We start from the raw sequence: 22,211 nt of genomic DNA on the forward strand, positions 1-22,211 counted from the left end.
AAGAAGCGTTGCCTGATTTGTTGCTTTTGTGAATTTAAGAAAATGAACAGCAAGGTTTGTGGTATTAATTAAAAAAAAAATATTAGACTCTAACTTCCAACCGCTGAGAATTTCTCTTACTTGTGCTTGATGTTCTTCTCACCAGGCCTGTGAGATACTGTACTGGTCCCATGGTGTGAAGTCATGTGTGTGCCCATCACCCTGGTATCAGTAAACCAGACAGGGATGTCTGAAATGCTGTAGAGAGAGTATGTGTTTGTGCTGATAAGAAGAAAAGCTATGGTGCTGTAATAGTTGTCTGCTGGAGTGTAAAGGTTTCATTAGACAGCAATGTTTTTCCATATTAGTTATGGAAAGCCTTTCCAGTCTTTTTCCAGCCATCAGTGTGTTGTGGGCAGGCTGAGCGGTGGAGAAATGACTTTAGGGGAGTGCTGGTGTGAGCTCTTGGAGACCTGGGGTTGGGTTTTGTGTGCACTTGTGGTTTTGGATGTGGGGAGGAGTGATAATTTTCATTTTTTTAGTATCTTTCTGCCTCGCCAGCCCAGCACTGTCAGCCCAATTGCAGAGAATTCACGTTGCATCCAGAGTACCCCCGTTGTACCTCTTCTCCATTTATGAAACAGTGACTTTTTTATTTTCAGTATCCTGAGAGCCCGTGGAGGCCTCGGGTAAGTGCCAGTGTGTTTTGGGGAAGTAACAACCACTATGCCCTGGTGCAAAGCCAAGCTGGTTGGGAGGTTTGGGGGGGGGGGGTCACGGCTCTGGGGTGCAATGGAGGGGCTTCCTTTCCACGAGCTGTGGACCCTCCGAAGCGGACACGCGGCTGGGGGAACCCTCCTCATTTCTCTTGCTGCCTCCCCGCTGCCTGAGCCGCCCTGCGGACGCTCTGCGGTCGGTCCCCCGTGCTCCCTGCCTGCCCTGGGCCGTACGCTGCCGTGGCAGAAGCCACGTTCAGCTGCTGTGGTGGGATACCAGCAGCAGAGATCCCTGGAGCTCCTGGGAGGCCGAACAGAGAGATCAGCTAGTGGTACCGCTGAAGGAAAGCGCTGATGCTTGTTCTCCCGGGGCATCCATAGCATCTTTGAGTACCGCCGATGCTCCGCGTTCCTCCGTGTCCCGCACCGGGCCCTGCCGCAGCACCGGCAGCGGGAGCAGAGGTTGGTGCGGGAGGAGAGGGCGGCTTGCTCTCCGCAATGCCGTGCTGCATGGTCTGGCCGCTCAGAAAGGGCTCACGGGGTCCAGGTGGGGTTATGTCCGACGCAACGGTTTGGTCCTCGGACCGTGGCTGGTCTCTGGCAAGACGGCAGCTGCGTGTTGCGTTTGCTGTGTTTGGAGGTGACGGCGAAGGGGTGGCAGCATCTGAGGTGACGGCGAGGTCCTCTGCATCCCCCCATCTACCTAAGCACGTGTACTGTACGACTAAATCAGAGTGAAGGACCCACCAGCCCTGATCACCCGGTTAGAAATACCGCCCTGGAAGGGGTCCTAGCACCAGCATCTCTGGTCAGAGCTGCACCTGCCTGATCCAGCCTGGGGGAAAAAGGGGTGAGAAGGTCTCTTGGAGGGAGCTGCCCTGTCCTTTTCTGCTCCTAAATCTGGTTGTCAGGTTTTGCCATTGAAGAATTTCATCTGTGATGTACGTAGCGGGAGCACCTCCCCATCCGAGGCGTGCCGGAGAAGGGCTGTGACTGCCTGCCAGGCTCCAGCGTGAACTCGGACAGCTTGTCGCATCCCAAAGTTGGAGCGACTCAGGTTCGTGGATTTCCTTTGTCAGAATTAAGGTGAAATGACACCAGGGGAGTTCAAACAACAATCAACATTTATTCAACCAAGCTAACCTTGCCCAAGGACAAGTGAACTTATCAATATGAACGTTGCAACATGTCGTTAAGCCGCTGTTTGAGAAGAGAAGGAAGGTGTAGAAAAAGAAATGGAAAAAGGAACATGAAACTGTGTCAGAAGGAGAGCCCTCCCATTGAGTCACACGAGGTTCAGAGCAGACCTCCTTGCTTTCTGGACTCTTCTTCTCAAAGAGGAGCCCAGGGGTGGCTAGATCCACTCCTAGTCTCGGACTTGGTCAACGGTTTATGTTTAAAAGGATGAGGTGTAGGGACTGTGGAAAAGAGAGAAGGAAAAGAGGGAGAGAGAGAAAGAAAGAAAGAAAGAAGAAAAGGGTTTCACCAGTCCTGGGTCCAGCGTTGGTCCAGCCAGCCTAGAGCTCCAGTTCCGGAGAGCACGCGCTGAGAACTTGTTCTCCCTTCTTTTATAGTGTGTTAGTCGGTGGTCTCGACATGCTCAGTCCCATTGCCGGGGTTCTCTGGAATTGGTCAATCGGTCGGTGAGCTTTGGGGAGGGGTTCATTGCGGAGTTGCCTCTCTTTTTCTGCTGGCATGACCGCTTAAGATAGAAGCACAGTCCCATCTTCCGTGGGGGCCTCTCCTCCAGGCACATACGCTGTGCTCCTTCTCCTGGTCACTTAAGATAAGGAATTGCGGCTTTGGAGAAGTGCGGTCCCACCCTCCGTGGGGCCCTCTCCTCCGGCCACATTGTCCTGTTCACAAAACTCCAGCATTTTTACAGAGGCCGTTTTCTCCACCAAAGTTCTTTAACGAACGTTTGAGACATTGACTATAATTTGTCAGACCGTCACACAGCTCTATGCCACATCTGCAGGACCTATGTCCCGCTCCCTACTATAGAAGGTTAAAATCTGGCTGATGGATTTTGAGCGTTTTAAAGTATTCCCCAATGTGCAGTAACAACAGTAAATGGCTGCTTCCTAAGATGGAAACAGCAATTGTCTTAAATCTTCCCCCTCCACCAGAGCCATCCAGCCGGGCTGAGATGATTTGGGAATTAATGTGGCCCATTAGTCACAAATCAGCGCAACCCACCGCACTTAAACTGAGAGCTACCATCGGCGCAAGCTCTTGCTGCCGCTGCTTATTAATTGATCAATATGGAGATGATTTCTCCCTCCTGTTGCACAGAAAAAAAGCTATTGAGAAACATTTTCTAGGAAAATACTAGGAAGCTCTGCTCCCATTTGCAACGCTGCTTTCTTGTGGTCATGAGAGAGCCGTGCTGCTTTCCCCACGCCCAGGGATGCTCATGCTGGGTGGGCTGTGCCTGAATCCCACCTCTGGAGATTATCCTCTGCTTGTGCTGAAACCGAGGGGAGGTTTCAGGTAGCGACACTGTCCTTCGCTTCTCCTGGAGCCCATAACAAATACAGCGCAGGTGAGTACCAGAGATTATCGTTTAATGCCAGACTCTTGCTGATCAGGCCTGGAAAGCAGAGTGGTCCTTCCCTGCGCTAAGAAAGAGTCTGTAAATGGGGAGGATGAGGATTGCTACATCAACACAGTGATGACCTTCTCTTTCCTGCAAATGTAGATGACAAAACCCAGTTGTCCAAATCATTCCCTCAGCACCATCAGCCCTCGCCCCTTCCCTCTGAGCCCTTTCCGTAGCTCCGGGCAGGCAGCTGGTGCCCAGGGCCTCGCTGCCCTGCCCGTGCCCAGCCAAAACCCTCCCAACTCCTTTGGATGTCTCCGTGGCATTGCCAGCGAGTCTCTCAACTGCTCGCTGGATAATTAAAATGCCTTCAGCCTGTCGCATAAACGTTAACTTGCGTCCTGCTTAAGAGAGAAAAGCGCTGCCTTGGGTTGGCCTCCACCTCCCCATCCTGGATATAAGAGACCATAGGAAGGTCTGCCAGGCACCTTCCCAACTTTCCTCCTCATCCCTGTGCCCATCCTCCTGCGGTCCCTCGTGCCTCTTCCCAACGTCAGCGTCTCGCCAGCACCACAGCAGGTGACTTTCCACCTCAGCCTCCACCGGCGTCCGACATTTCCAACGCCACCACGACCACAGGCAGGGCAGGACCCCACGGCGGCCGGGGTGACTTCCCTGGGGGGGCAGAGAAGGGTACGTTCGTTTTTCGTTGAGAGCAACCAGCTTCACCGAACAGCCAGGGCTCCCTGACCCTTGGGCTGCGTCCGCGCCTCACTTCAGCAGGCGCTGCCGGCGGCTCAAAACGCTGCTCCCATCGTTGCACGTGGAAATCTTCTTTTCCCTTCATGAAACTGAGGTTTCCCCAGCTCTGAAGGGTAGTTTTTCAGCCTTGAGGATTTACTGGCAGTGTTGAGGCTTCAATGGATTTTGCTGTGGGACTCCTGCCACCTTGTGCTCCCCTTCCATGCCCCATCCTGATCCCTTGAGACACAGAAATGGGTGGAAAACTCTCCGGAGCACCTCAGCTGGAGGTGCTGGGGCTGCAGGCTTGTCCTCACGGGGCCACTCCTCGTCCTGGCCCTTGGCCGGGCTGTAACAAGGGCAGAAGGGCCGGAGGGTGTTGAAGGCAATACTTCATCTTGGAGACAGTGGCTTGTTTAGTCATTTACTTTGGCTATTTATTTATGTGGGGTTATTCTGAGAACTGCTGAAAAGCTAAACGCTCCTGGATTGTCCAAGGCTCTGAGAAGGGGAGCTAAGCGGTGCCGGCTTCAGCAGGGCTTTCCATGCTGAAACCAGGTGGTACCTGGCAAAGGACATGGAGCCACGTGTGATGTGCCATCGGGAGCTCCCCGGCCGGCGTTGTGTGTTCAGGGCCCCGCGAACTTGCATCTGAACGGGGTGAAGAAATGCAAAAGTGAGGTCTCACGGTGAGCTGCAGGGCAGTGAAACAAGTCAAGAAGTGTAAAAACTGATGGCAAGTCCCTAGAAAGCATCCTGGAGGGGGGCCACATCCAAGTGCTCCTCAGGGATGCGAGACATCCCAGAGGCTCCGGGGTCACGTGCGGTGAGGGGAGGTGAAATCCCAGCTGGTGGAAAGAGGCCGAGGTTTGGAGGAAGAGAAAAGAGGGAAGGGATCAGCTTCTCTGTCTCTGCCAGCTTAAATGAAATCTCTTTAAAACAAGTGACTCTGTCTTCCTCTGCGTCCAGGACAGAGCTGTTGGTTCTCCATCAGCACGCAGCCGGGGACAAGCTGGTCCTTGGCACGAGGCGCTTGCCTGGGTGGGAACCGGGATCGCCGTCCTTTCCCTGCCCTGGGCAGCCCGTGGCAAGTCCCTTTGCCTCGCCATACCTGGGCTGCCAGCTCACCCCCTCCCCGGGACACCCTACCCGTGGTTGCTCCTTCTGCATCAGAGAGACCCCGCAGGGGCAGGGGCTGCCCTGGGGGTGCAAATTCCCCCGGTGCCAAGTACCGAAGAGAAATCGCTGTAAGAGCATCGATGCTCGTCAGCACCAAGAAGTGCAACAGTGAGACCCCATATTTTCAAAAAGAGAGAAAGGGTGAGTCTCTGCACATCAGATGAAGGGGGAAATGCATTTTTTAGAGGTGTCTTGGGCACAGCAAGGGCTGTGCTGTCACAAAACTTAATTTCTTATGCCATATCCCACAGCAAACTGAAGAAGAGGCTTCTGCTGACATGAGGAGTCTCTTCCCGACATGAACGCTACTCTGCCTTTGACACCCCTGCATCAGCTGTCCTCGGGCTTTGTTAGATGTGGGTTTCAAGCACCCGCGTTTGAGAAGCCTGCGTGGGAAAGCAGAGATGCTGCCATGGTCCCTCCCAACCCCATGGGGGGGTGGGTCTCGCTCCGATGCCACTGTGCTGATGCTGCTTTGGCCATTTGCGATGAGCTCTGCCAGCTGACCCCAGCCTTGACCCTTCAGAGCCTGGTTTTTCTGCTTTTCCAGTAAGTTGAATTCAGGAGAAGAAAAGCTGCGTGGGAGAACGAGCATTTTAATTAGATTGATACCGGCCAGAGAAGGCAGGAGAGGGGCTGCTAGCTTGGCAAATCCAATTTAGTTTCACTGAATGGAGGAGTAAAGTTAACTCTGTAATCTCTGCTCAGCATCACCTTGGGGGTGCCTCTTTCCCTTCCCATTTGCTTAGGTGGGTAAGACTCAGGCAGCGGTGGGTAGAGGAGATCCCCGTGGAGGCTGTAAAGCCCCCACTTTATTTGGACAACATTAGATTCTAGCAGAAGACTGAAATAATGAAAGTCGTTAACTGTAACTGAGACGGTAGCCCCTGGCTGGGTAGCATTGAGCAGCATATGGCTGGGGGAAACGTCGGCTTTTCCTTTGGGAAATCTCTTCTTAGATCCCATGAGATGGCCTGAGCCCTGACCCCTGCTTTCCAGCAGCATCCCGGTGGGAAGAGGTTGGCTGCTCCCCCATAGCATTCAAGGGATCCCCATTGCTGGCCCAAAACAGAGAAGAGGACAGAGGATGGGTGCCTCTCAGTTTGGGGAGCTGCACGGGGAAGGCTGGAAAAACCCAGCCTTGGTGGGAATGTGTGGATGGGAACTTCTGTGGGATGGTTGTCCTCACGTCACATCCCATCCGTCGGTACCGGGACCTGAACTGTCTGCGCACATCCGTGCACCCCCGCACCCTGCACCAGCTGAGCCGGGAAGGATGAAGCCAGCATCCAGCAAGGCACAGGGATGTGGGATTTGCTGGGCAGCTTGTACCCCTCTGAGGGTGGGGTTGGAAAAAAGAAGAGCCTGTTTCTTTTCTGCGGCAGACAGCTTTATCTCTGACTTGATTTCCAGGCCAATGGTAGGGGCACTCACTGTTATTTCTACTTTGTTTCCCTTTTAGTTTGCCTTTCATCCGCTTCTCCAGCATTTTCCTTTGCTGGGATGCTCACAGACCCCTCGCCGAGCGGCAGCACGTCATCCCCACCCACCCTCGGCATCCCCAGCTGCGCGCAGCAGCTCGTCTGGCACGCTCGCCTCCCACCACGCTCGGGAAAACGGGTCGCACCGCGGATCCGGGCTTGGGCTTCCTGCAGGATCCGGGCAGGACCCCAACTACCCGCAAAACACACACTCGGTGCAGGAGGAAACGCTGATGGGTGCCGGCGGTGGCTTCCTTGGTGTCTCCGCTCAGTGCTAAGCTGAGGGTAGCTGAACCCATTTGATACGGAAAATTATTTCCATTTATAAATCCATTTCTGCATCTATTGAAATCATCTTCTGAAAAGGTGAGGGACAAAGTCGTGCCACAAATCCAGATGCTGAATTTTTTTTTTTTTGGTTCCCTATTCTGGTCATGGAAACCCAAACGTGTGGCATCAATACTTTGAGTCTGGACAGAAGAAAGAGGCATTTGTTGGCTGCCCCTCTTTCTGTTTCTGAATCAGCAATCTGCACTTTTATGCATGTTTTCCCAATTACAGTTTCTTGATTAAGCCTTTCTACAAAGCTAGCCCAGCCTGGGGTTTGGCCACGTGCTCCTTACTCTGCTCCTTACTTTGGAAAAATTGCCATTTTTTAATTTATTGCTAGCATCAGCTAAATAATATGGCGTTGCTGGTGTCCCCCAGCTGGGGGGCCCCCCGACCCACAGTGGGGCTGCATAATGGCCCTGCAAATGCTTCCAGCATCAAGGCACTTACTGAAAATCTGAAAATAAACCAATAAAAGAAATATCTGAACTAATGATCTGCCATCACAAAGCCTTTATGGAAAAAATCATCCTGTCAAGTATTATTACATTAAAGTCATTTCTGAACTTAAGAAAAAAATAATGGGACAGTGGTGTGGTTTTCAAAATATGTATCTTTAAAAATCTATAATGCTCTGAAGCAGAAGAATTCAATTGCCTTTTTTTTTTTTTCATTTTCAGCTTTTCAAAACATGGATTTGAGATCTTCTACCGCGAGTGTTACTGCACAGTGCAAAGCCAGAGCCAAAGGAGAAGTCCTTAATCAAAAGCTTTCCCTACTTTTTAAAATAATGCCTACCTTTAATTCTTATTTATTCCTTTAAGGAAATAAGCCAAGGCAGAGCAGTTGCTGAGTTTGGTACGTGAGCTGCACACACAGCAGCTGCCTTCAGTATGTTGCTTTAATACTAATGGCAATACAGCCCCAGTTCAATACGCTCCTCAAATTTATGGTACCCTGCAGAAAGCCCTGCCAAAGCAGTAAAAGTTGCTTTGAGCTGCTTTGGGTTTTTTTCATTCATGCTTTACTGAGTCACCTAAAGCAACTGGGGAAGCTGAACCATATTTTTGCCATGCAGTGGGGCAGCCAGATCCTCACCGCAGGCTGGGGTTTCTCTCAGCTTACCTGGTTCCAGTCACTTTAAGCTAAATTTCTGCAATTCCACCCCTAAGACCTCTAAATCCATCTGGTGCGATACATGGGGGGGACAGAGCGGTTAAGCTGTCTGTCTGTGGCGTGGCCCCATACAGGGTATGTTGGTGGAGCATTTTGGGGGGGAGCAAAGGCAGAGCTGGTGCAAACAGAAGAGGAGGCCATCATCTCTGCTCCTTTTTTTCCCCTTTGCAAGCATGCTCTGCTGCTGTGTGAAAGAAAAGCCTCTCTCTGCCGGGGCAGACAGCCGGCACTGAGGGTGCGTGGGAAGGCAGGGATGCTCAGACGGACGGACACGTATCATCCACACCCTCGTGCACAGGTAACGATGAGTTTTTGTGAGAACCCATTAAGCTTTAAGGTCCTTTTCTGTCTCCACCCTGGACCTGGTTTTGCTGAGGTTGTGTGAGATGCTGAATAAATATTGGCAGTTTAAATAAGGTGATGCTTCTTGCCTGCTCTTCCTCCCGTGAGGGCATGGGGGAGAACCAGCTGTGACAAGCTCTTCTCAATGCCCGGAGGTTTGCATCAGTTCCCATAAAACCTCGCTGTCTCTGTCCCTGTCGAACAGCAGAGCACTTCCCCTTTCAAGTATTTCAAAACATGGGTAGTATTTCCTCTTAAGTTAGTTTTGTTAAGAATATTTTTAGTAAGAAACTAGTTGTCATGCTCATACTACCAAGGACCCTTGTTGGTATCGGCCGCGGTGATGCTTTCCAAAGCGAGGTTACAAACCTTGCTAGAAACTGATGGATAGCCCTTTGCTGAAAACCTGGATCGGGATGCTCCCTGGCTGGGCCAGGTGGGCTCTTGGTCCCGGGAGGAGAGCTGGGGCCAAAAAGTGGCCTTTGTGCCCCACCGTGCCGTGGAGCAGCGCCAGGTGACCTCATCCCACGCAGGAGCTCAGGCAGCTCCCACGGGGCACACGAGGCCACCGCTGCCGGCGAGCCGTGGTGGGAATCGCTGGGGAGAAGAGGCTGCGGGAGAGGTTTCGCGGGGGGAGCCGTCAGCCAGGGGCCAGAAATGCCTTTTGGCAGTGAGACAAGGTCAGGTCAAAGGGAAACCTGTGGAGCGGCTGGTCGTGCCAGCGAGGCGCTTGTGCAGGTGTCCCCTAAAAATTTAGACTTGTATCGTTACCTATGGAACTTACGCTCCTCTCCCGTGCTGGGGTCCCCTGTCTGAGCACGCTCATGAAACCCAGGGGTTGCTTTTAGCCTTGCCATTGCGTTAACATCTTGACGATCGTTTTTCTGGAGTCTGAAGGTGACCCCGGGCTGCTGGCTGGGGAACCCCTGTACCGAGCTGCTCACACGCTGCTGCTTAAAGGCATCAGCTCCGCAGCGTCTCCTTTTCCTTTGCACACTGGAAAAGCTGGACATCGCTGTTGTGATCTCTCTGAAAGAATTGAATTTGCAGACCTGATATTTCCTGAGTAAAACACAAGTTTTTGTTCTTCAGGTTTGGTTTGGGTGGGTTTTTTTCAGATCAAATAGGAGCCTGCTCAGGGCAAACATTAAATACTACTTTTTAAAAGCCTTTTCTGCGCCGCTTCTGAGAACCTCTCTAAAGCAATCAGTACTTGTGTAAAATTGAAATACATGTATTGAATCAAAAGCAACCTGAAAAAAAACTATCTGTAAGGGATCTCAAAGGAGATAATAAAGTTGCTAGAAATGATTCCGGGAGCATGCACAAAGAAAGACACAGAGCCCGGTCCCACGTACTGGAAATCACTGCAGATGAATATATGGATGACATTCAAATCACACGTAGTGCCAAGCAGGACCATCGTGAATATAAATATCAGCACTGAGACGTCTGACCCCAGGGGTTCTCCTTTTGATTAGTATTACAGGAGGAAGGTGGTGTAGATTTCCATCCGTCTTCATTCCTGTGAGGGAAACCCTTCTGAGGGCTGGGGGGGATGAGAAGGGGAGACATCCCTGCCTGCTGCTGCTTTGTTTTCATAAACCGAGGAGGAGGGTTACAAGTTGTAGCGAACTTTTTTCTTTAATTTTTTTTTCCTTCCCCCCACCCCCCCAAACACCACTTCTTCTCCGCAGTCTCACGTTTCCCTCCAGCACTTCTGCCTTCCTCCCCGGGGGGAGTTTTAAAACTTTTAAGGCTGCCTGCGAACGGCGCACGGCTCTTTCGAAGAGCCGGTCTGTGGCGGGCGTAGATGAGACGGTCCCCACGGGACCGACCCTCACGCGTGGCCGGGGAGGGTGTGTGTGTGTGTGTGTGTGTGTGTCTTCCCCACCCCTTCCTCTCCGCGCTCCCCCACGGGGCCGCCCCCGGGGCGGAGCCGGCGCCCTCAAAGCCGGGACCGCCGGCGGACCGCGGGCAGAGCCTGCGCGGGGTTTGCGCGGGGTTTGCGCGGGGTTTGCGCGGGGTTTGCGCGGGGTTTGCGCGGGGGTGAGGGTGAGCGGGAGCCGCCGTCAGCACCATGGAGAGCGGCCCCGCCGGCCGCCTCGACGCCGCTGCCTTCCTCGGCGCCTGGCGGCGCTGCGACGCCGACGGCAAGTGGGGTCGGCCGGGGACGGGGGGGGGAAACACGCGTGGGGGGGGGGGGGGGGGGACGGACACCCACGCAGGGGGTGTCTGCTGGGCGGGCGGGTGGGTGCCCGGCTGGGTGGGTGCCGCTTAGAGGGTGCCCAGGCGGGTGGGTGCTGTGCGCGTGGGTGCTGGGGTGGGTGGGTGGGTGACACGCGAGGTGGGGGGGGGGGGGGGGTGTGGGGTGCCTGGGCTGTCGCACACGCGGATGGGTGCCTGCCGACGCATCCGAGCTTCACGCCCACGGGGTGCTGCGGGTGTTTCGGAGCCCCGCTCTTCCTCCCCATCGTGCCCTGATCTCGGGTCTGAAAATCCCCCTTTTCACTCCAAAATTGGTGCCTTTTCATCACCTCCCCGTTCCTTTCTGCCGTTCCCCCTCGCGGTCCCGGTTTGTGGGAATTTTTTCCTGAAAAGTTTTCTGTAAGGAAAACTCCTAAGGTTGCTCTGCAACGCCGTGCCCAGCACCCACGTCGATGTGAACTGATCAAATTGAATAGGAAACCCCCCGAGGGGGCAGGCAGGGCCCCCAGCTGAGACCCCTACCATGCAGCCCACGACATGGTTTCCCAGAGCTCAGGCAGTGCCGCCTGACCATTAATATATTTGACTTTTCTTTAGACAACGGTTACATAGAAGGGAAGGAGCTCGACAGTTTTTTTCATCACCTCCTGGAGAAACTGGGACCAGAAGTAAGTACTGCGCTGCGTTAGTTGTGCATCAAGTCCAAGCAAAAGGGTCGTTATGCTGAGAGGTGATTTGTATTTGTTGTTCTCTGATTGCTAGCCTCCTTAGCAATCCCCGAGGCAAAGAGCTTTTCTCTTGGCAACAAGGTGGCATTTAAGCAGGTATGACAACAAGTGCAATCACCTGAGAAGTTTGATCAGTTGCTTTCAGTCCAACAGCTGCTGTCACGGTGAGATTGCAGTTGGCACCAGCCGAAGGGGCTGGTTGGAAGCATGGAGAGAAAGTCATTTACTGCCATTGAATAGAAACAAATGAAAAAGTACCGGCACACAGTCTGGCAGGGCGAGCGGGAGGACAAGGGTCCTGATGTATTCAAGCAAGTGCTGATTAGTTTTGTTAATATGATAGGTTTCTTTCCAAGGTCAGTTTTTAACAAATATGCTGTCATTTATTTTAAATGGTGCTTAGGAAGAAGACGTATGTCTCTATTGCTGAAAATGGCTAGAAACCAAGCAAGAATCTATTCTGTTGCTCATAAGGTCAAGACCTGGCTCTCGTGTTTCTGGGATTCTCCCCTGGTTTCCTCTCCTATTTTTGCCAGCATTTCCCCTCTCTCACTCTCTGCATCCCAGTTCTACCAGAAGTTGCACAACAACTTACAGGGGCTGGTTTCCTTAGCTCCAGGTCATGCGTTGCCTTTGACTGTTGCCATCAGTGAAGGAGAAATCCTACCACTCAGGTCAGCTGCTCAGAAGTATATTCTGAGAATATCTTCTGATAACGGGCTTAATATTTTTGCTACACAGCATGCGCCCAACTAGGAAGAGAAAATGAGTAAGCATCTTCCAAATGAAAGGGGAGGGTGTGCCAAAAACCAGAGATGAAACAATTCCTTTAAGCAAAAAGTAATTAACAAAAAGGGAAAAGGTAGCTGATAAAAGGCATAAATTCATGAGTATCAAGTGTAAAATCAGAATTATACTGACAAGCTAATTAGGATTCTTGGATCTTTGGGGCTGCAATAAAAAAATAGAAGCTGTGAATAATTTTTCAAGCATGTTTTTGTTTAATTTGCAAGTAGATTTGGATCAAAATATCGACAGTTTCTGCAGAAATGTCTTTCTAGAGCATGGATGGTTAGATGAACAGATAGGCACGTAAAAAGACTTCAAAGCAAATCAAAAAAGATTCAACAATAAGCACTAAGAATCATTAGGGACACAGAAAAACTGACCTGAAGAGAAATTGAAAAGCTCATGATCGTTTACCCAGGAACAAAAGATGAAATTGGGAGCTGCTTGTTTTGGGGTATTGAAACACCAGAGCAACGCATGCTCAAATGAACGCAGTGACAGCAAACGCGAGGTCTTGAAGGGGAGGCTTAAAATGAGGCCGCAGAGCTCGACGCTGCAGCGGGTCGCTGAAGCAAGGGACCTCCAAGGTGGGCTCCCTAGAGTGAGCTGTAGCTGGTGATAAAACCGAGGTTTAGCCAGGGATCTCATGCTGCAGGCAGCTTCCTAATGATGAGAGGTCAAGAGGAAACTCCCAGCCCCGCTCTCGCCCATAGCTGCCCTTACTCATCCCTCCCATGAGATTTTGGAGACAGCATCACACCAGCTGGGTTGCAAACCCGCTGTGTTATAGCAGGTTTTGTGGTCTTGCTGATATCGACGTGAACTCTGTTATACTGTGTTAGGTATCAGCACACAGAACACGCAAAATGAGGGTGTTCTAGCACTGAACGGTTCTGCTTCAAGAAATCGAGAACAGTTTCACTGATTGCCAAAAGTCATTGCTCAGATGGCTCCAGCTTAAACCAGCACCCTCATCTAGCTTGTATCTCCTTTGGTTCTGCTGTCTGGGTTTTGCTATTAAAAGAAAAATCTTAACAAATTGAACAAAGAAAAGAACCAACTCCTCCTCTCCATATTAAACAGAAGAAATAGGCTAATTCTAGAAGACAGCGCTCACTAACTGCCAGCGTGCTCAAACAGGCTCTCAAGTGGTTTCGATCTTCTCCCCTGGTTTTCTTGCCTATTTTTGGCAGTATTTCTGCTCAAGTAGTACTACCCTGATGTGTTGCCTTGTTCCCCTTTGCCAGCAGTCTGATTTTGGTTCTCATGGTTGTGTAGGGACAAAACGGTCTCCTATCCAGCAGGCAGAGCAGACTGCCTCGGTGGCAGAAAACCGAAGGGGAGCTTTGTCCTGGGGGGCTGGGAGCCTAGGTGTGGGGATCGCCTGCAGCGCTGGATTAAAGCAAGCTCTCTACTACCTTTGTACAATATGTTTGTCTAACAGTATTGAGCCATTTTTCTCCCTTTCCCATGATTTGTGTTATACAGGCTTATCGTTATAGTGAGAGGGGTAAAGGATCCCCTTTGCACTGGTTTTCACCATCCTTCAGAAAGAAAGTGTCCTTCATGATACAAGCAGTGAGCTGGGACTGAGCTCGTTTTGACCTTTACTTCTTCTTTGGGCCCTTAACGTCTGTTTCCTTGCACAGTAAAAGAGGGAGACTGTAATACACTGGCATAACTTCCAGATGTGTCACAAGGATTAATTAGTGACTGTGTCTGAAGTGCTATACAAATGATAAACAATGTTATCAGCACTGGAAGTTGTCTCTGCTTGAATAGCGAATGGCTTCATAATTATATTTTTTCAGCCTGCACTCTCTAAGCTGTTATTTTTCTTAATGACCACTGTACTCCTTCAGCTCTGTTTTTCTTCCCAGCTACTCTGCAGCATCCCCAGCTGACACTAAATGCCAGGGGATGGGAGCAGCTGGGAAAACAATGCAAAAGGGAGCCCGTCGGGAAGCTGAGAGGCACAGCTCTTCCTGACAGCTCTGACCGAGGAAGGAAACTTGAAATACCATCCAGGGAGGGAGGCTAATTCATCATCTTTTATTGAACCATCAAGAATTTGGAGGGGGGAAAGGGAAAACTTTGCAATGAAGGTAGACCTACAGTAAACCGACCCAAATTCCAGATGCTGCTTTCTGTCCCTCCTCCTCCAGCAACGGGCAATTGCTGGAGGCATTGGGCAATGTCCTTAATAACATGCTTTAACTCTTGGTCAGCCCTGAAGTGGTCAGGCAGTTGGACTAGATGATTGGTTTAGGTCCCTTCCAACTGAAATATTCTATTCCATTCCATTCCATTCTAAAGAAAATGCCTTCAATTTCCACATGCGTGTTACATATCCATAAGGCTTCAGTGATTTATGACACTAAAGTTTATATAAATTCTCCATCAGCTGGAGGGGCTTCTGTGATTTGGTTTGTTTGGGGGATATGAGGCAGAATCGAGGATAATTCAGCCACGCACCAGCACAGATCTGTGAACTGCTGGCATTACCCTTCTGCTGCCATTATTACTCCTATGACTTCTCTCTAACCATTTGAGCCTCCAGCTTCCAACCTGCTGCTGCATGGCTGCTGTGAGCTGCCTGTGCTCTCTCCCGCTCACTCATAAACCTCTTTCTTCTACATTATGGCCACCTTTCTATGCATTTTCTAAAAGGTTTTATACTGAGGTGAAAACTTAGTGGAAAGGACAGTTTCTTTCAGCACTGAAGAAGTAATTTTATTGGAACAGGAAGTGCAGCCCCTGCCTTTCTCTCTTATAGTGCTGTACATCTTTCTTTATCAGTATAGAGATCATTCAGCATCTTCCTTGCTTGCTCTTTGCTATAGTTTTAATGAAGCTCTATGTATCGTCTCATAATAATTAGGCAAGAAGAGTTTTATAGATGAATGGCTATAAATTTGGGGTTTGGATTACTGAAAGTTTCTATAAAACCAATGATGTCTGGGCAGATACAGAAGGAAATGCACATTGCCCTTATGCTTGCAGGGCTTTCACAGAAAGGTACTTCACTTTGCTTAAATTGTACTAAAATTAGACAGAAGACTTTCAGATAAAAGTCAGTTGCCCTCACCTAACTGTAAGTCTGTAAGTGACCACGTGTAAAAATTTTTGAAGTGTAAGTTTGATCAGGCAAGACAGGTATGAGCCTTGTTATAATGCCCCTGCCCCCAAACCATAGTTTTGATTTGGATAGTTATGACTGAAAGGGACTGAAATTAATCTTCAGGAGCTCACCCTGAATAGCCTTAAAGGATTTGTCTTTGCTTTTTACTTCCAAAGAAGATGAGCAGCCTCCAGCTACTCTTGCACTTCATCCTTGCTTTGCACGATGTATTGTCTATGGAAATTAGGTGTTTAACTTAGTATGGTCAGAAATGCAGCAGCTAGTCATTCAAACAAAGTTTAATGGCCAAAATATCAGCCAGCCTCCAAGCCATCCAAAGCAGACTTCCCCTATGTTTTGCCGCCCTAAGAGACCCAGGATCACAGACCAGGTGTCTGGTGAGCAGCAGGTCAACAGCAAGAAGACCCCTAGCAGAAAGCATTCATCTTGCATCCTCCTTCAGACTAATTCAGAAGTCTAAACCCTGAGTCGATCCTGATTGTTTAGACATGAGGAAGACATTCTTCCCTGTGAGGGTGGTGAGGCAGTGGAACAGGTTGCCCAGAGAGGCTGTGGATGCCCCATCCCTGGCAGTGTTCAAGGCCAGGTTGGATGGGGCTTTGAGCAACCTGGTCTAGTGGAAGGTGTCCCTGCCCATAGCAGGGGGAGTTGGAACTACATGATCTTTAAGGTCTCTTCCAACCCAAACAATTCTATGATTCTGATTATTGCCAAATACAGCTGTTTCTTTAGGTGTGGGTTTTGTCAGCCTTGATTAGTCTGACCAGGTCCTATTCCTGTTCCTGCACATTAAGGCAGGGCACTGCAAGTGCCTGAAAGTATCTCTAAATGCAAACTCAACACGCCTATGAGAAAAAACAGACATGATGTGTTTTCATTGCCCAAAGACATGTCAAAAAACTTTCAGCCTAGCAGAAAGGGCAGAACAAAGAACCTCTCCAAAGCCTAACAACAAAACCGTGATGGCACAGGGAAGGCTGTAATAGCCTTTGTTGGATGCTGATGTCTACTATGTGAAAAAATATTTCCCACATATGTGCTGATGAGAGCTAAAAAAAGAACCAAAACACAACATGGGATGACAGGATAAGCGCTCATCTATTGTAGCATGCAGGATTACAGTAAATCCTAACCAAAATACAGGGCCAAATTCTCAAGTGATAGCACTACAGTTAAGTAAGCAAGATTGGTCCAAATGAGAAGTTGGCCCAGGAGCTGCAGGGTGAAATCCCACGCTAATGCAGGCAATCCAACGTGCAGCTGCATGGATGAAATGAAGTCATTCGTGTGATTCATTTTTTTAATGCTACGGGATTTAAAGAAGAAATGTTTGGCCAAAAAAAAGGTTCTTCTTCTAAGGTCAAAGTGTACGTTACTGATGTCTCATCTGGTCTTTGCTGGCCTCCTGTCTGTACTGTGTGGCTTTTGGCATGGTAATAGTTGTTGAGTTTGTTTTCCAACTAGCCTTCTTGGCAGACATAATTTATTTTCATAGATCTTGTAGGAACTTGATATCGCTGGAATCCTTTGCCCTTCTATCAAATTTGGCTGAAACGTTGTTAGGAGAAACATGTGCTCAAGCCAGCATTTTCAGATAAGCCTCATTTTTTTTTCAAGAAACAGGCTATAATGTTCACTTATATTTAGTTTCTTCTTGCCTTTCGTACCCTTATCAATACTGTGGCTTGCTTCCAAAAATCATGTCAAGGAGGAAAAAAAAAATAATCAATTTATGACAAGACTGTCTTGATCAGCACGAATTAAATGAGACGTCCTCTTTCATCAAGTAGGAAAGGCTCCACACTGCTCCATACATTCACTTTTTACCCCCCAAAACAAATGACTCATAGTTGTGTTTTCATCAAGGCAAGCTGCTGCCAAGCACATGGATCCCTTAAGGAGCAAAAATTTAATTAGACAGCACAAGGCAAAGAGTACAACAATATAAAAGGAATGGGTTAACAAAGAAGACAGATTACAGCCAGGTTTCCAAAGCATCATAACAAACCATGACAAAGAAATTAAATGCTGTGGAGAACAGAAAAAAAAAAATGTGAGCATGCTCTTTCCATTATTACAAACAGTATTAAAACCAAGATTACCTTTGTGATGCTAAATACTTCTAAAGGGTTTTTGCAAAAGGGAAGACGAAGACTGGACATGGAAAGGCGAAAGCAGAAAATTAATTTGTTATGGCAACGTGAAGCATAGAAGCTTTTCTCTGCAAAACTCTGTGGAAGAGCATCCATAGTAAGACATTTACTCCTTAACCCCGAGAAATGTATGAACAAAGCCATAGCAATATTTTAAACTGTGTGCTTTTATGAGGACAAAAAGGACATGGCCTTCTCCTCATGGTACGTAGTAAGGATTTCTTCCTTGACTGCACAGTGAGAATATGCAGCAGCTCTTGGAAACCACGCAGCATCCAACCTGTGAGGGACCAGGGCAGCTGAAGCTTGACAACTCCTATGGAGCAACCTGAAAAGGGGTTAAAGCATCTCTCCATTCCAGGCTAGCTCCCATCATCATTATAGTCCGATGAAGATCGTATTTCATGGAAATTAGCAGAGGGTTGGGGTTTTTTTTCCCTTAAATGAGCATCAGGAAGATATTGCTGGGGGTTTACCTCTGCTGCAGGACCCTTTCTTGCCAAGTACTTGCTCTCCTAGCAACCACACTCTTCCTCAGTCCAACCCTGAGCAAAACTGGAGGCAGGTCCTAGTTCAGGTATGTTTTCCAGACTGTGGCAGGGAATCCTCTTCATTACAATGTTGACTGATGCTAAACATGAGCATCTCTATAGCTGTTTCTGCCTTAAGTAGGCAGCAATTCAGGGGAAATTGTGCTCCTCTGTCAATTAGGGCTATTACTTCTTGATTAACTCAGAGAGGTGCATTGCAGCAGGGAAAACAAGAGATGACAAGAAAGGCCTCCCCATACAGACAGCTACCAGAAAGGATGCAACAAGTCTGCAAAATTCTAGCCCAAGTAGTGAACACTTCAGAAAGCTTTGCAAACCTTTGAAACTGAGGAGGGATCTGCTGCTTGAGACAGGCGACCCAGTCAAGACAGCATTAGCTCTGATAAAAAAAGCTGGGCTCAGCTACAGCCATTACTTGCCACAAAGCCATTTCCCCCTGTCCCAGATGATAGAGACAAGAGGCACGAATTTGTATTGCGCTATTTGTACAGTTGCTTTCCAGAGCAGAAAGGTGGTGTATTTTTTTTTTTTTTTTTTTATTACCCCTCCTGTAATTCGTAGCATTTGAACAAACGAAGCGTGAGCCTGAGGCATTTGCAAGCAGAGCGTGTTTGGCTTCTAGTCTTTCCTGCTTGTTGCAATCTGTAGTTGAACAGCGAGTTAATAATTAAAGGGAAGGAGGGAAAAACAAACTTCCCCAGGAAGCCGGTGGCCGTAGCCCTCGGCGCAGCACCTGTGTTTCCCTGTAAACGCCGTACGTCCCTGCATGCGCCCGCCTGGATGTCCCCCCCTTCTTGCTCTCCTCATCTTTCTGCCTCTATCGCAGGACTTGCCCCCATCTGGGAGGCAAGGAAATATTTGTAGGAGCCCAAAGGCAGAGAATAAAAAAATCAGGCCTCTCGACCAGTGAGCTGCCAAGATTTTACCTTTGGCCTCCCCTCAGCAACCTCATCGCAGGGCGGCCGAGGCAGCGAGGGGGTCCCCGTACCCCCAAACCAGCCCCGGCCCCAGCGTTGGGTGAGAGATGCCCTCTCACACCGCCGGCTGGTTGCTGGTTCCCTGCCCAGGCTGTGCTCGCAGAAACCGCTTCGACTGTAATTTCTTACCTGTGAATAGTTATTTTGTCCCTTTTAGGAATACCTGAATCTTGTCTGTACAAACCACCGATGCTATTGAAAAAAAAAAATCTGCTTAACATGTTTACATGACTGTAATTGGTTGCTATATCTACAAGGCTTTTAAAAAATTTAATAGTCTCCATATTGTCTCTCTTTAATTTCCCCGCTGACTGGCTTTGCTTGCTATTTGTCTCTGTCCGTCTCCTTTCTTTGGAGCAGAGCTTGGAGCCCCAGCAGGGGCGTCCCCTCCTGAAGCCTTCCTAGGGCTGCCAGGACATTGCACCAGTACAAATAATACCAGGGACAACACGTTTGGCTAGTAAAATCCTGCCTCAGCTCCATAAATCCTGGACTATTGCATAGACAGTACTTTTGCCCAAATACTCTTCTCCCTCTGTTTCTGGAGCATGCTCTTGTCTAGGCATGCTGAGCGCTGAACCACACACAAGCTTCCCAGTACCTCTGCCTTGCTGTAGCAATGCTGCAGCCCTGATTTGGAGGCAAAACCATACGCGAACAAGATCTAAGCAAGCCAGAGAATTGAACTTGCTCCCTAAGCCTTCGGGGAAGGATTGGCAACTCCAGCCATCTGCCCCACTGTCCTGGCTCTGCCCTGCAGCCTCCAAAATCGGATTACAGAGTCAGCAAATACAGCAGGAGTCTGCAGTTCATGTCATTGCTTGGACAAAGGGAACAAATCATGCAGATTATGTGCGAGGTTTTTTCCAACTATTTGAATGTTTTTGGAATGGAAAGGCAACCAGAGCAAGCTACTGGTCTGCACCATGAGTAGGTTGATCTTGGAGACCGGGTCTCCCAACCTTGGTTTCTGCTTGGAACTGGCATGGCTTATTTGATTAATTTTTTTTTTTAATCTTCTGGGATTGGGGTTTTTTTTGGTAAACATAAAGGTCACCTTTGAAACCTAATGGTCATAAACCAAGGTGTATCATTCTCAGCGTAAAAATTTGTAATATACAAATAATTTTGCCTTGAGCGCGTATCTTGGGAAAGCCAGTTTGTGCAGTACCTTTTAGTTTGCTTTTATTCTTTGGGACTAAAGGTTGGGTTTTAGTAGATCCATTACCACTTGTGTTTCATAAGTAGAATATTTATGAACAGAGAGAGATTGTCCAATTTAAAAAAATCCACTGCAGTGTAACCCATTGGACTAAAAGCAGTTGGAGCTATGTAAATATTATAAGTATTTCAGGTATTTACTTGATGTATCCCACAGTTTAAATCAGTTAAAAATAAAAAAAAGAGGCAGTCCTATTGTTATGCAGATAACAATGTTCCTGCTACACAAAGCTCCATGAAGTGGTGGTTAATAGCTGACACAAAGTTAAGCAGTAAGCTTTCTTAACAAATGACTAGTCTGAACTCCACAGCGCACTTTTCAAATATCAGCTATGATTATCGTTTCAGAAATAACTTATCCTACTGGGCACGGAGGAGGATAATTTCAGAGTACTTTGCAAGCCTATTGAAGTCGGCAACTGATAGGCTTGCCTAACTCCTGGGAGGTGTCTCAAAGCGTCAAGGTGCCGTCAGAAGGCAATTTAAATAGCACGAAGGCGAGTTATAATGCCCAAGGGAAAGAAAACTCCACGTTTGTGTTCAGTGGTGTGCTGTGCCCCCGATGCCCGCACCTGGGGGCCCCAGCAGTGAGGACCACCCAGGGCAGTGGTGCGGGCACCCAGCCACGAAGCCCGCAGGGCTTGCTGGCAACCACCGCGGGGATGGATCCTCCAGCCATGCCCTGGGACCCAACGGCAGGCCACCTCGGGCACATCCCTGTGGGATCGCTGCTGGGTGATTCATCCCCTAACTGGGAGCTGCCAGCCCTCGGGTTTGCAACCCAAGGATGCGCCCCAGGGGATGCACTCAACCTGCCCTACAAAGATCCATGTGTCTGCCCCTGTCCTCCCATTCCCACTCCCAGATTCCCAAACTTTCCATCATCTGGCACATCCTAGTCCTGTATTACCCTAGATAGTGGAGAGATCAAAGAGTTTCACTTGTTCTAAGCAGAGCTCCCTCTAGGTTGTTTTGACTTGACATTTATAAATCAAAGCCAATTAACTCTTTCTCCCCTGATTCCAGTGTAGGATCCTCTGCACTGACAGTGCTATTAAAGATTTCTCTGTAAGCCCAAAATGACTTTGTGCAGGTAAGTGCTCATGAGCTCTGAGGCTGCTCTGAAATAAGGTTAAGGGAAATTAAATTATGTCATAAATTATCACTCATACTATCTGCCTATCCATCCACCTATAGAGATCTTTTTTCTGTTATTACTGGCAGCAAATTAAAGCTTTTGGGAAATAGCAGTCACGTCTAAACACATGGGGAAAGGTGGTGGCAAAGTGGGTGCAAAGGTAGACCTTAGCTTAATGAGCATAGGCCAAAGAGATCTCATTTTCTTCTTGCTTACCTCATCTGTGACATCCTAGTGTGTTTCTACGCCTCTGACACCGACTGTGGCAGCTGCTGCTGAGCAAAGGCTCTGCAGCAGTACTGCTAGAGAGGAGCTGGAAATTGCTATCGTCAGCTGGCTACTGCTGAATGTGGGTACGGCCAAGGAAGTTTTGGGGTGTGAGGCATGTTCAGTTTCCAGGGTGGTGGTTTCAAATACCCATCCGAAGTGAGAACGTGAGCTGCAGTTGCTGAGACTGCAGCCCGGCCATATTACTCTGCTCAGAGGTGACAAACCTTACAGAAAGATCTCCTTCTACCCCGTGCAACTTTTTGCGGAAGAGCACAATTGCTGTTCCAGTCCATGCTTTGCAGAATCACGGCCTAAAGGAGCACATAAGGCAGCGAATTATCTGAGGCTTGGACACGTAACATCCAGGGCATCACGCAGAGTGTGCACACCCGCTGTTCACTCTGCCTGGACAGGGCAACTGTGTCCTTTCCTAAGAGTGGGGTTTAGATTTGCTTAGCCTCTGAACAGCCAGGTAGGCTGCACTGAGCTACGCACTGAGTAAATTTGAGAAAGTCACTCGTGGTCTTGCGTCACCGTATTAAGAAAGG

At 49.0% G+C, this 22,211-nt stretch overlaps 1 protein-coding gene across 1 annotated transcript in view; it reads left to right on the top strand.

Annotated features, from left to right (window-relative positions):
- The first annotated feature begins 10,504 nt into the window (after positions 1-10,504).
- Positions 10,505-22,211, top strand: part of SCGN (secretagogin, EF-hand calcium binding protein) — a 30,180-nt gene continuing 18,473 nt past the window's right edge. The window contains exons 1-2 of the mRNA XM_030011955.1: positions 10,505-10,639; positions 11,292-11,362. Of these exons, the coding sequence (XP_029867815.1) occupies positions 10,567-10,639; positions 11,292-11,362 (144 nt within the window). The 5' untranslated portion in view covers positions 10,505-10,566. The remainder of the gene's footprint in view (positions 10,640-11,291; positions 11,363-22,211) is intronic.

This window comes from Aquila chrysaetos, chromosome 4 (genome assembly GCF_900496995.4).
Source record: "Aquila chrysaetos chrysaetos chromosome 4, bAquChr1.4, whole genome shotgun sequence".
NCBI classification, from domain to species: domain Eukaryota; kingdom Metazoa; phylum Chordata; class Aves; order Accipitriformes; family Accipitridae; genus Aquila; species Aquila chrysaetos.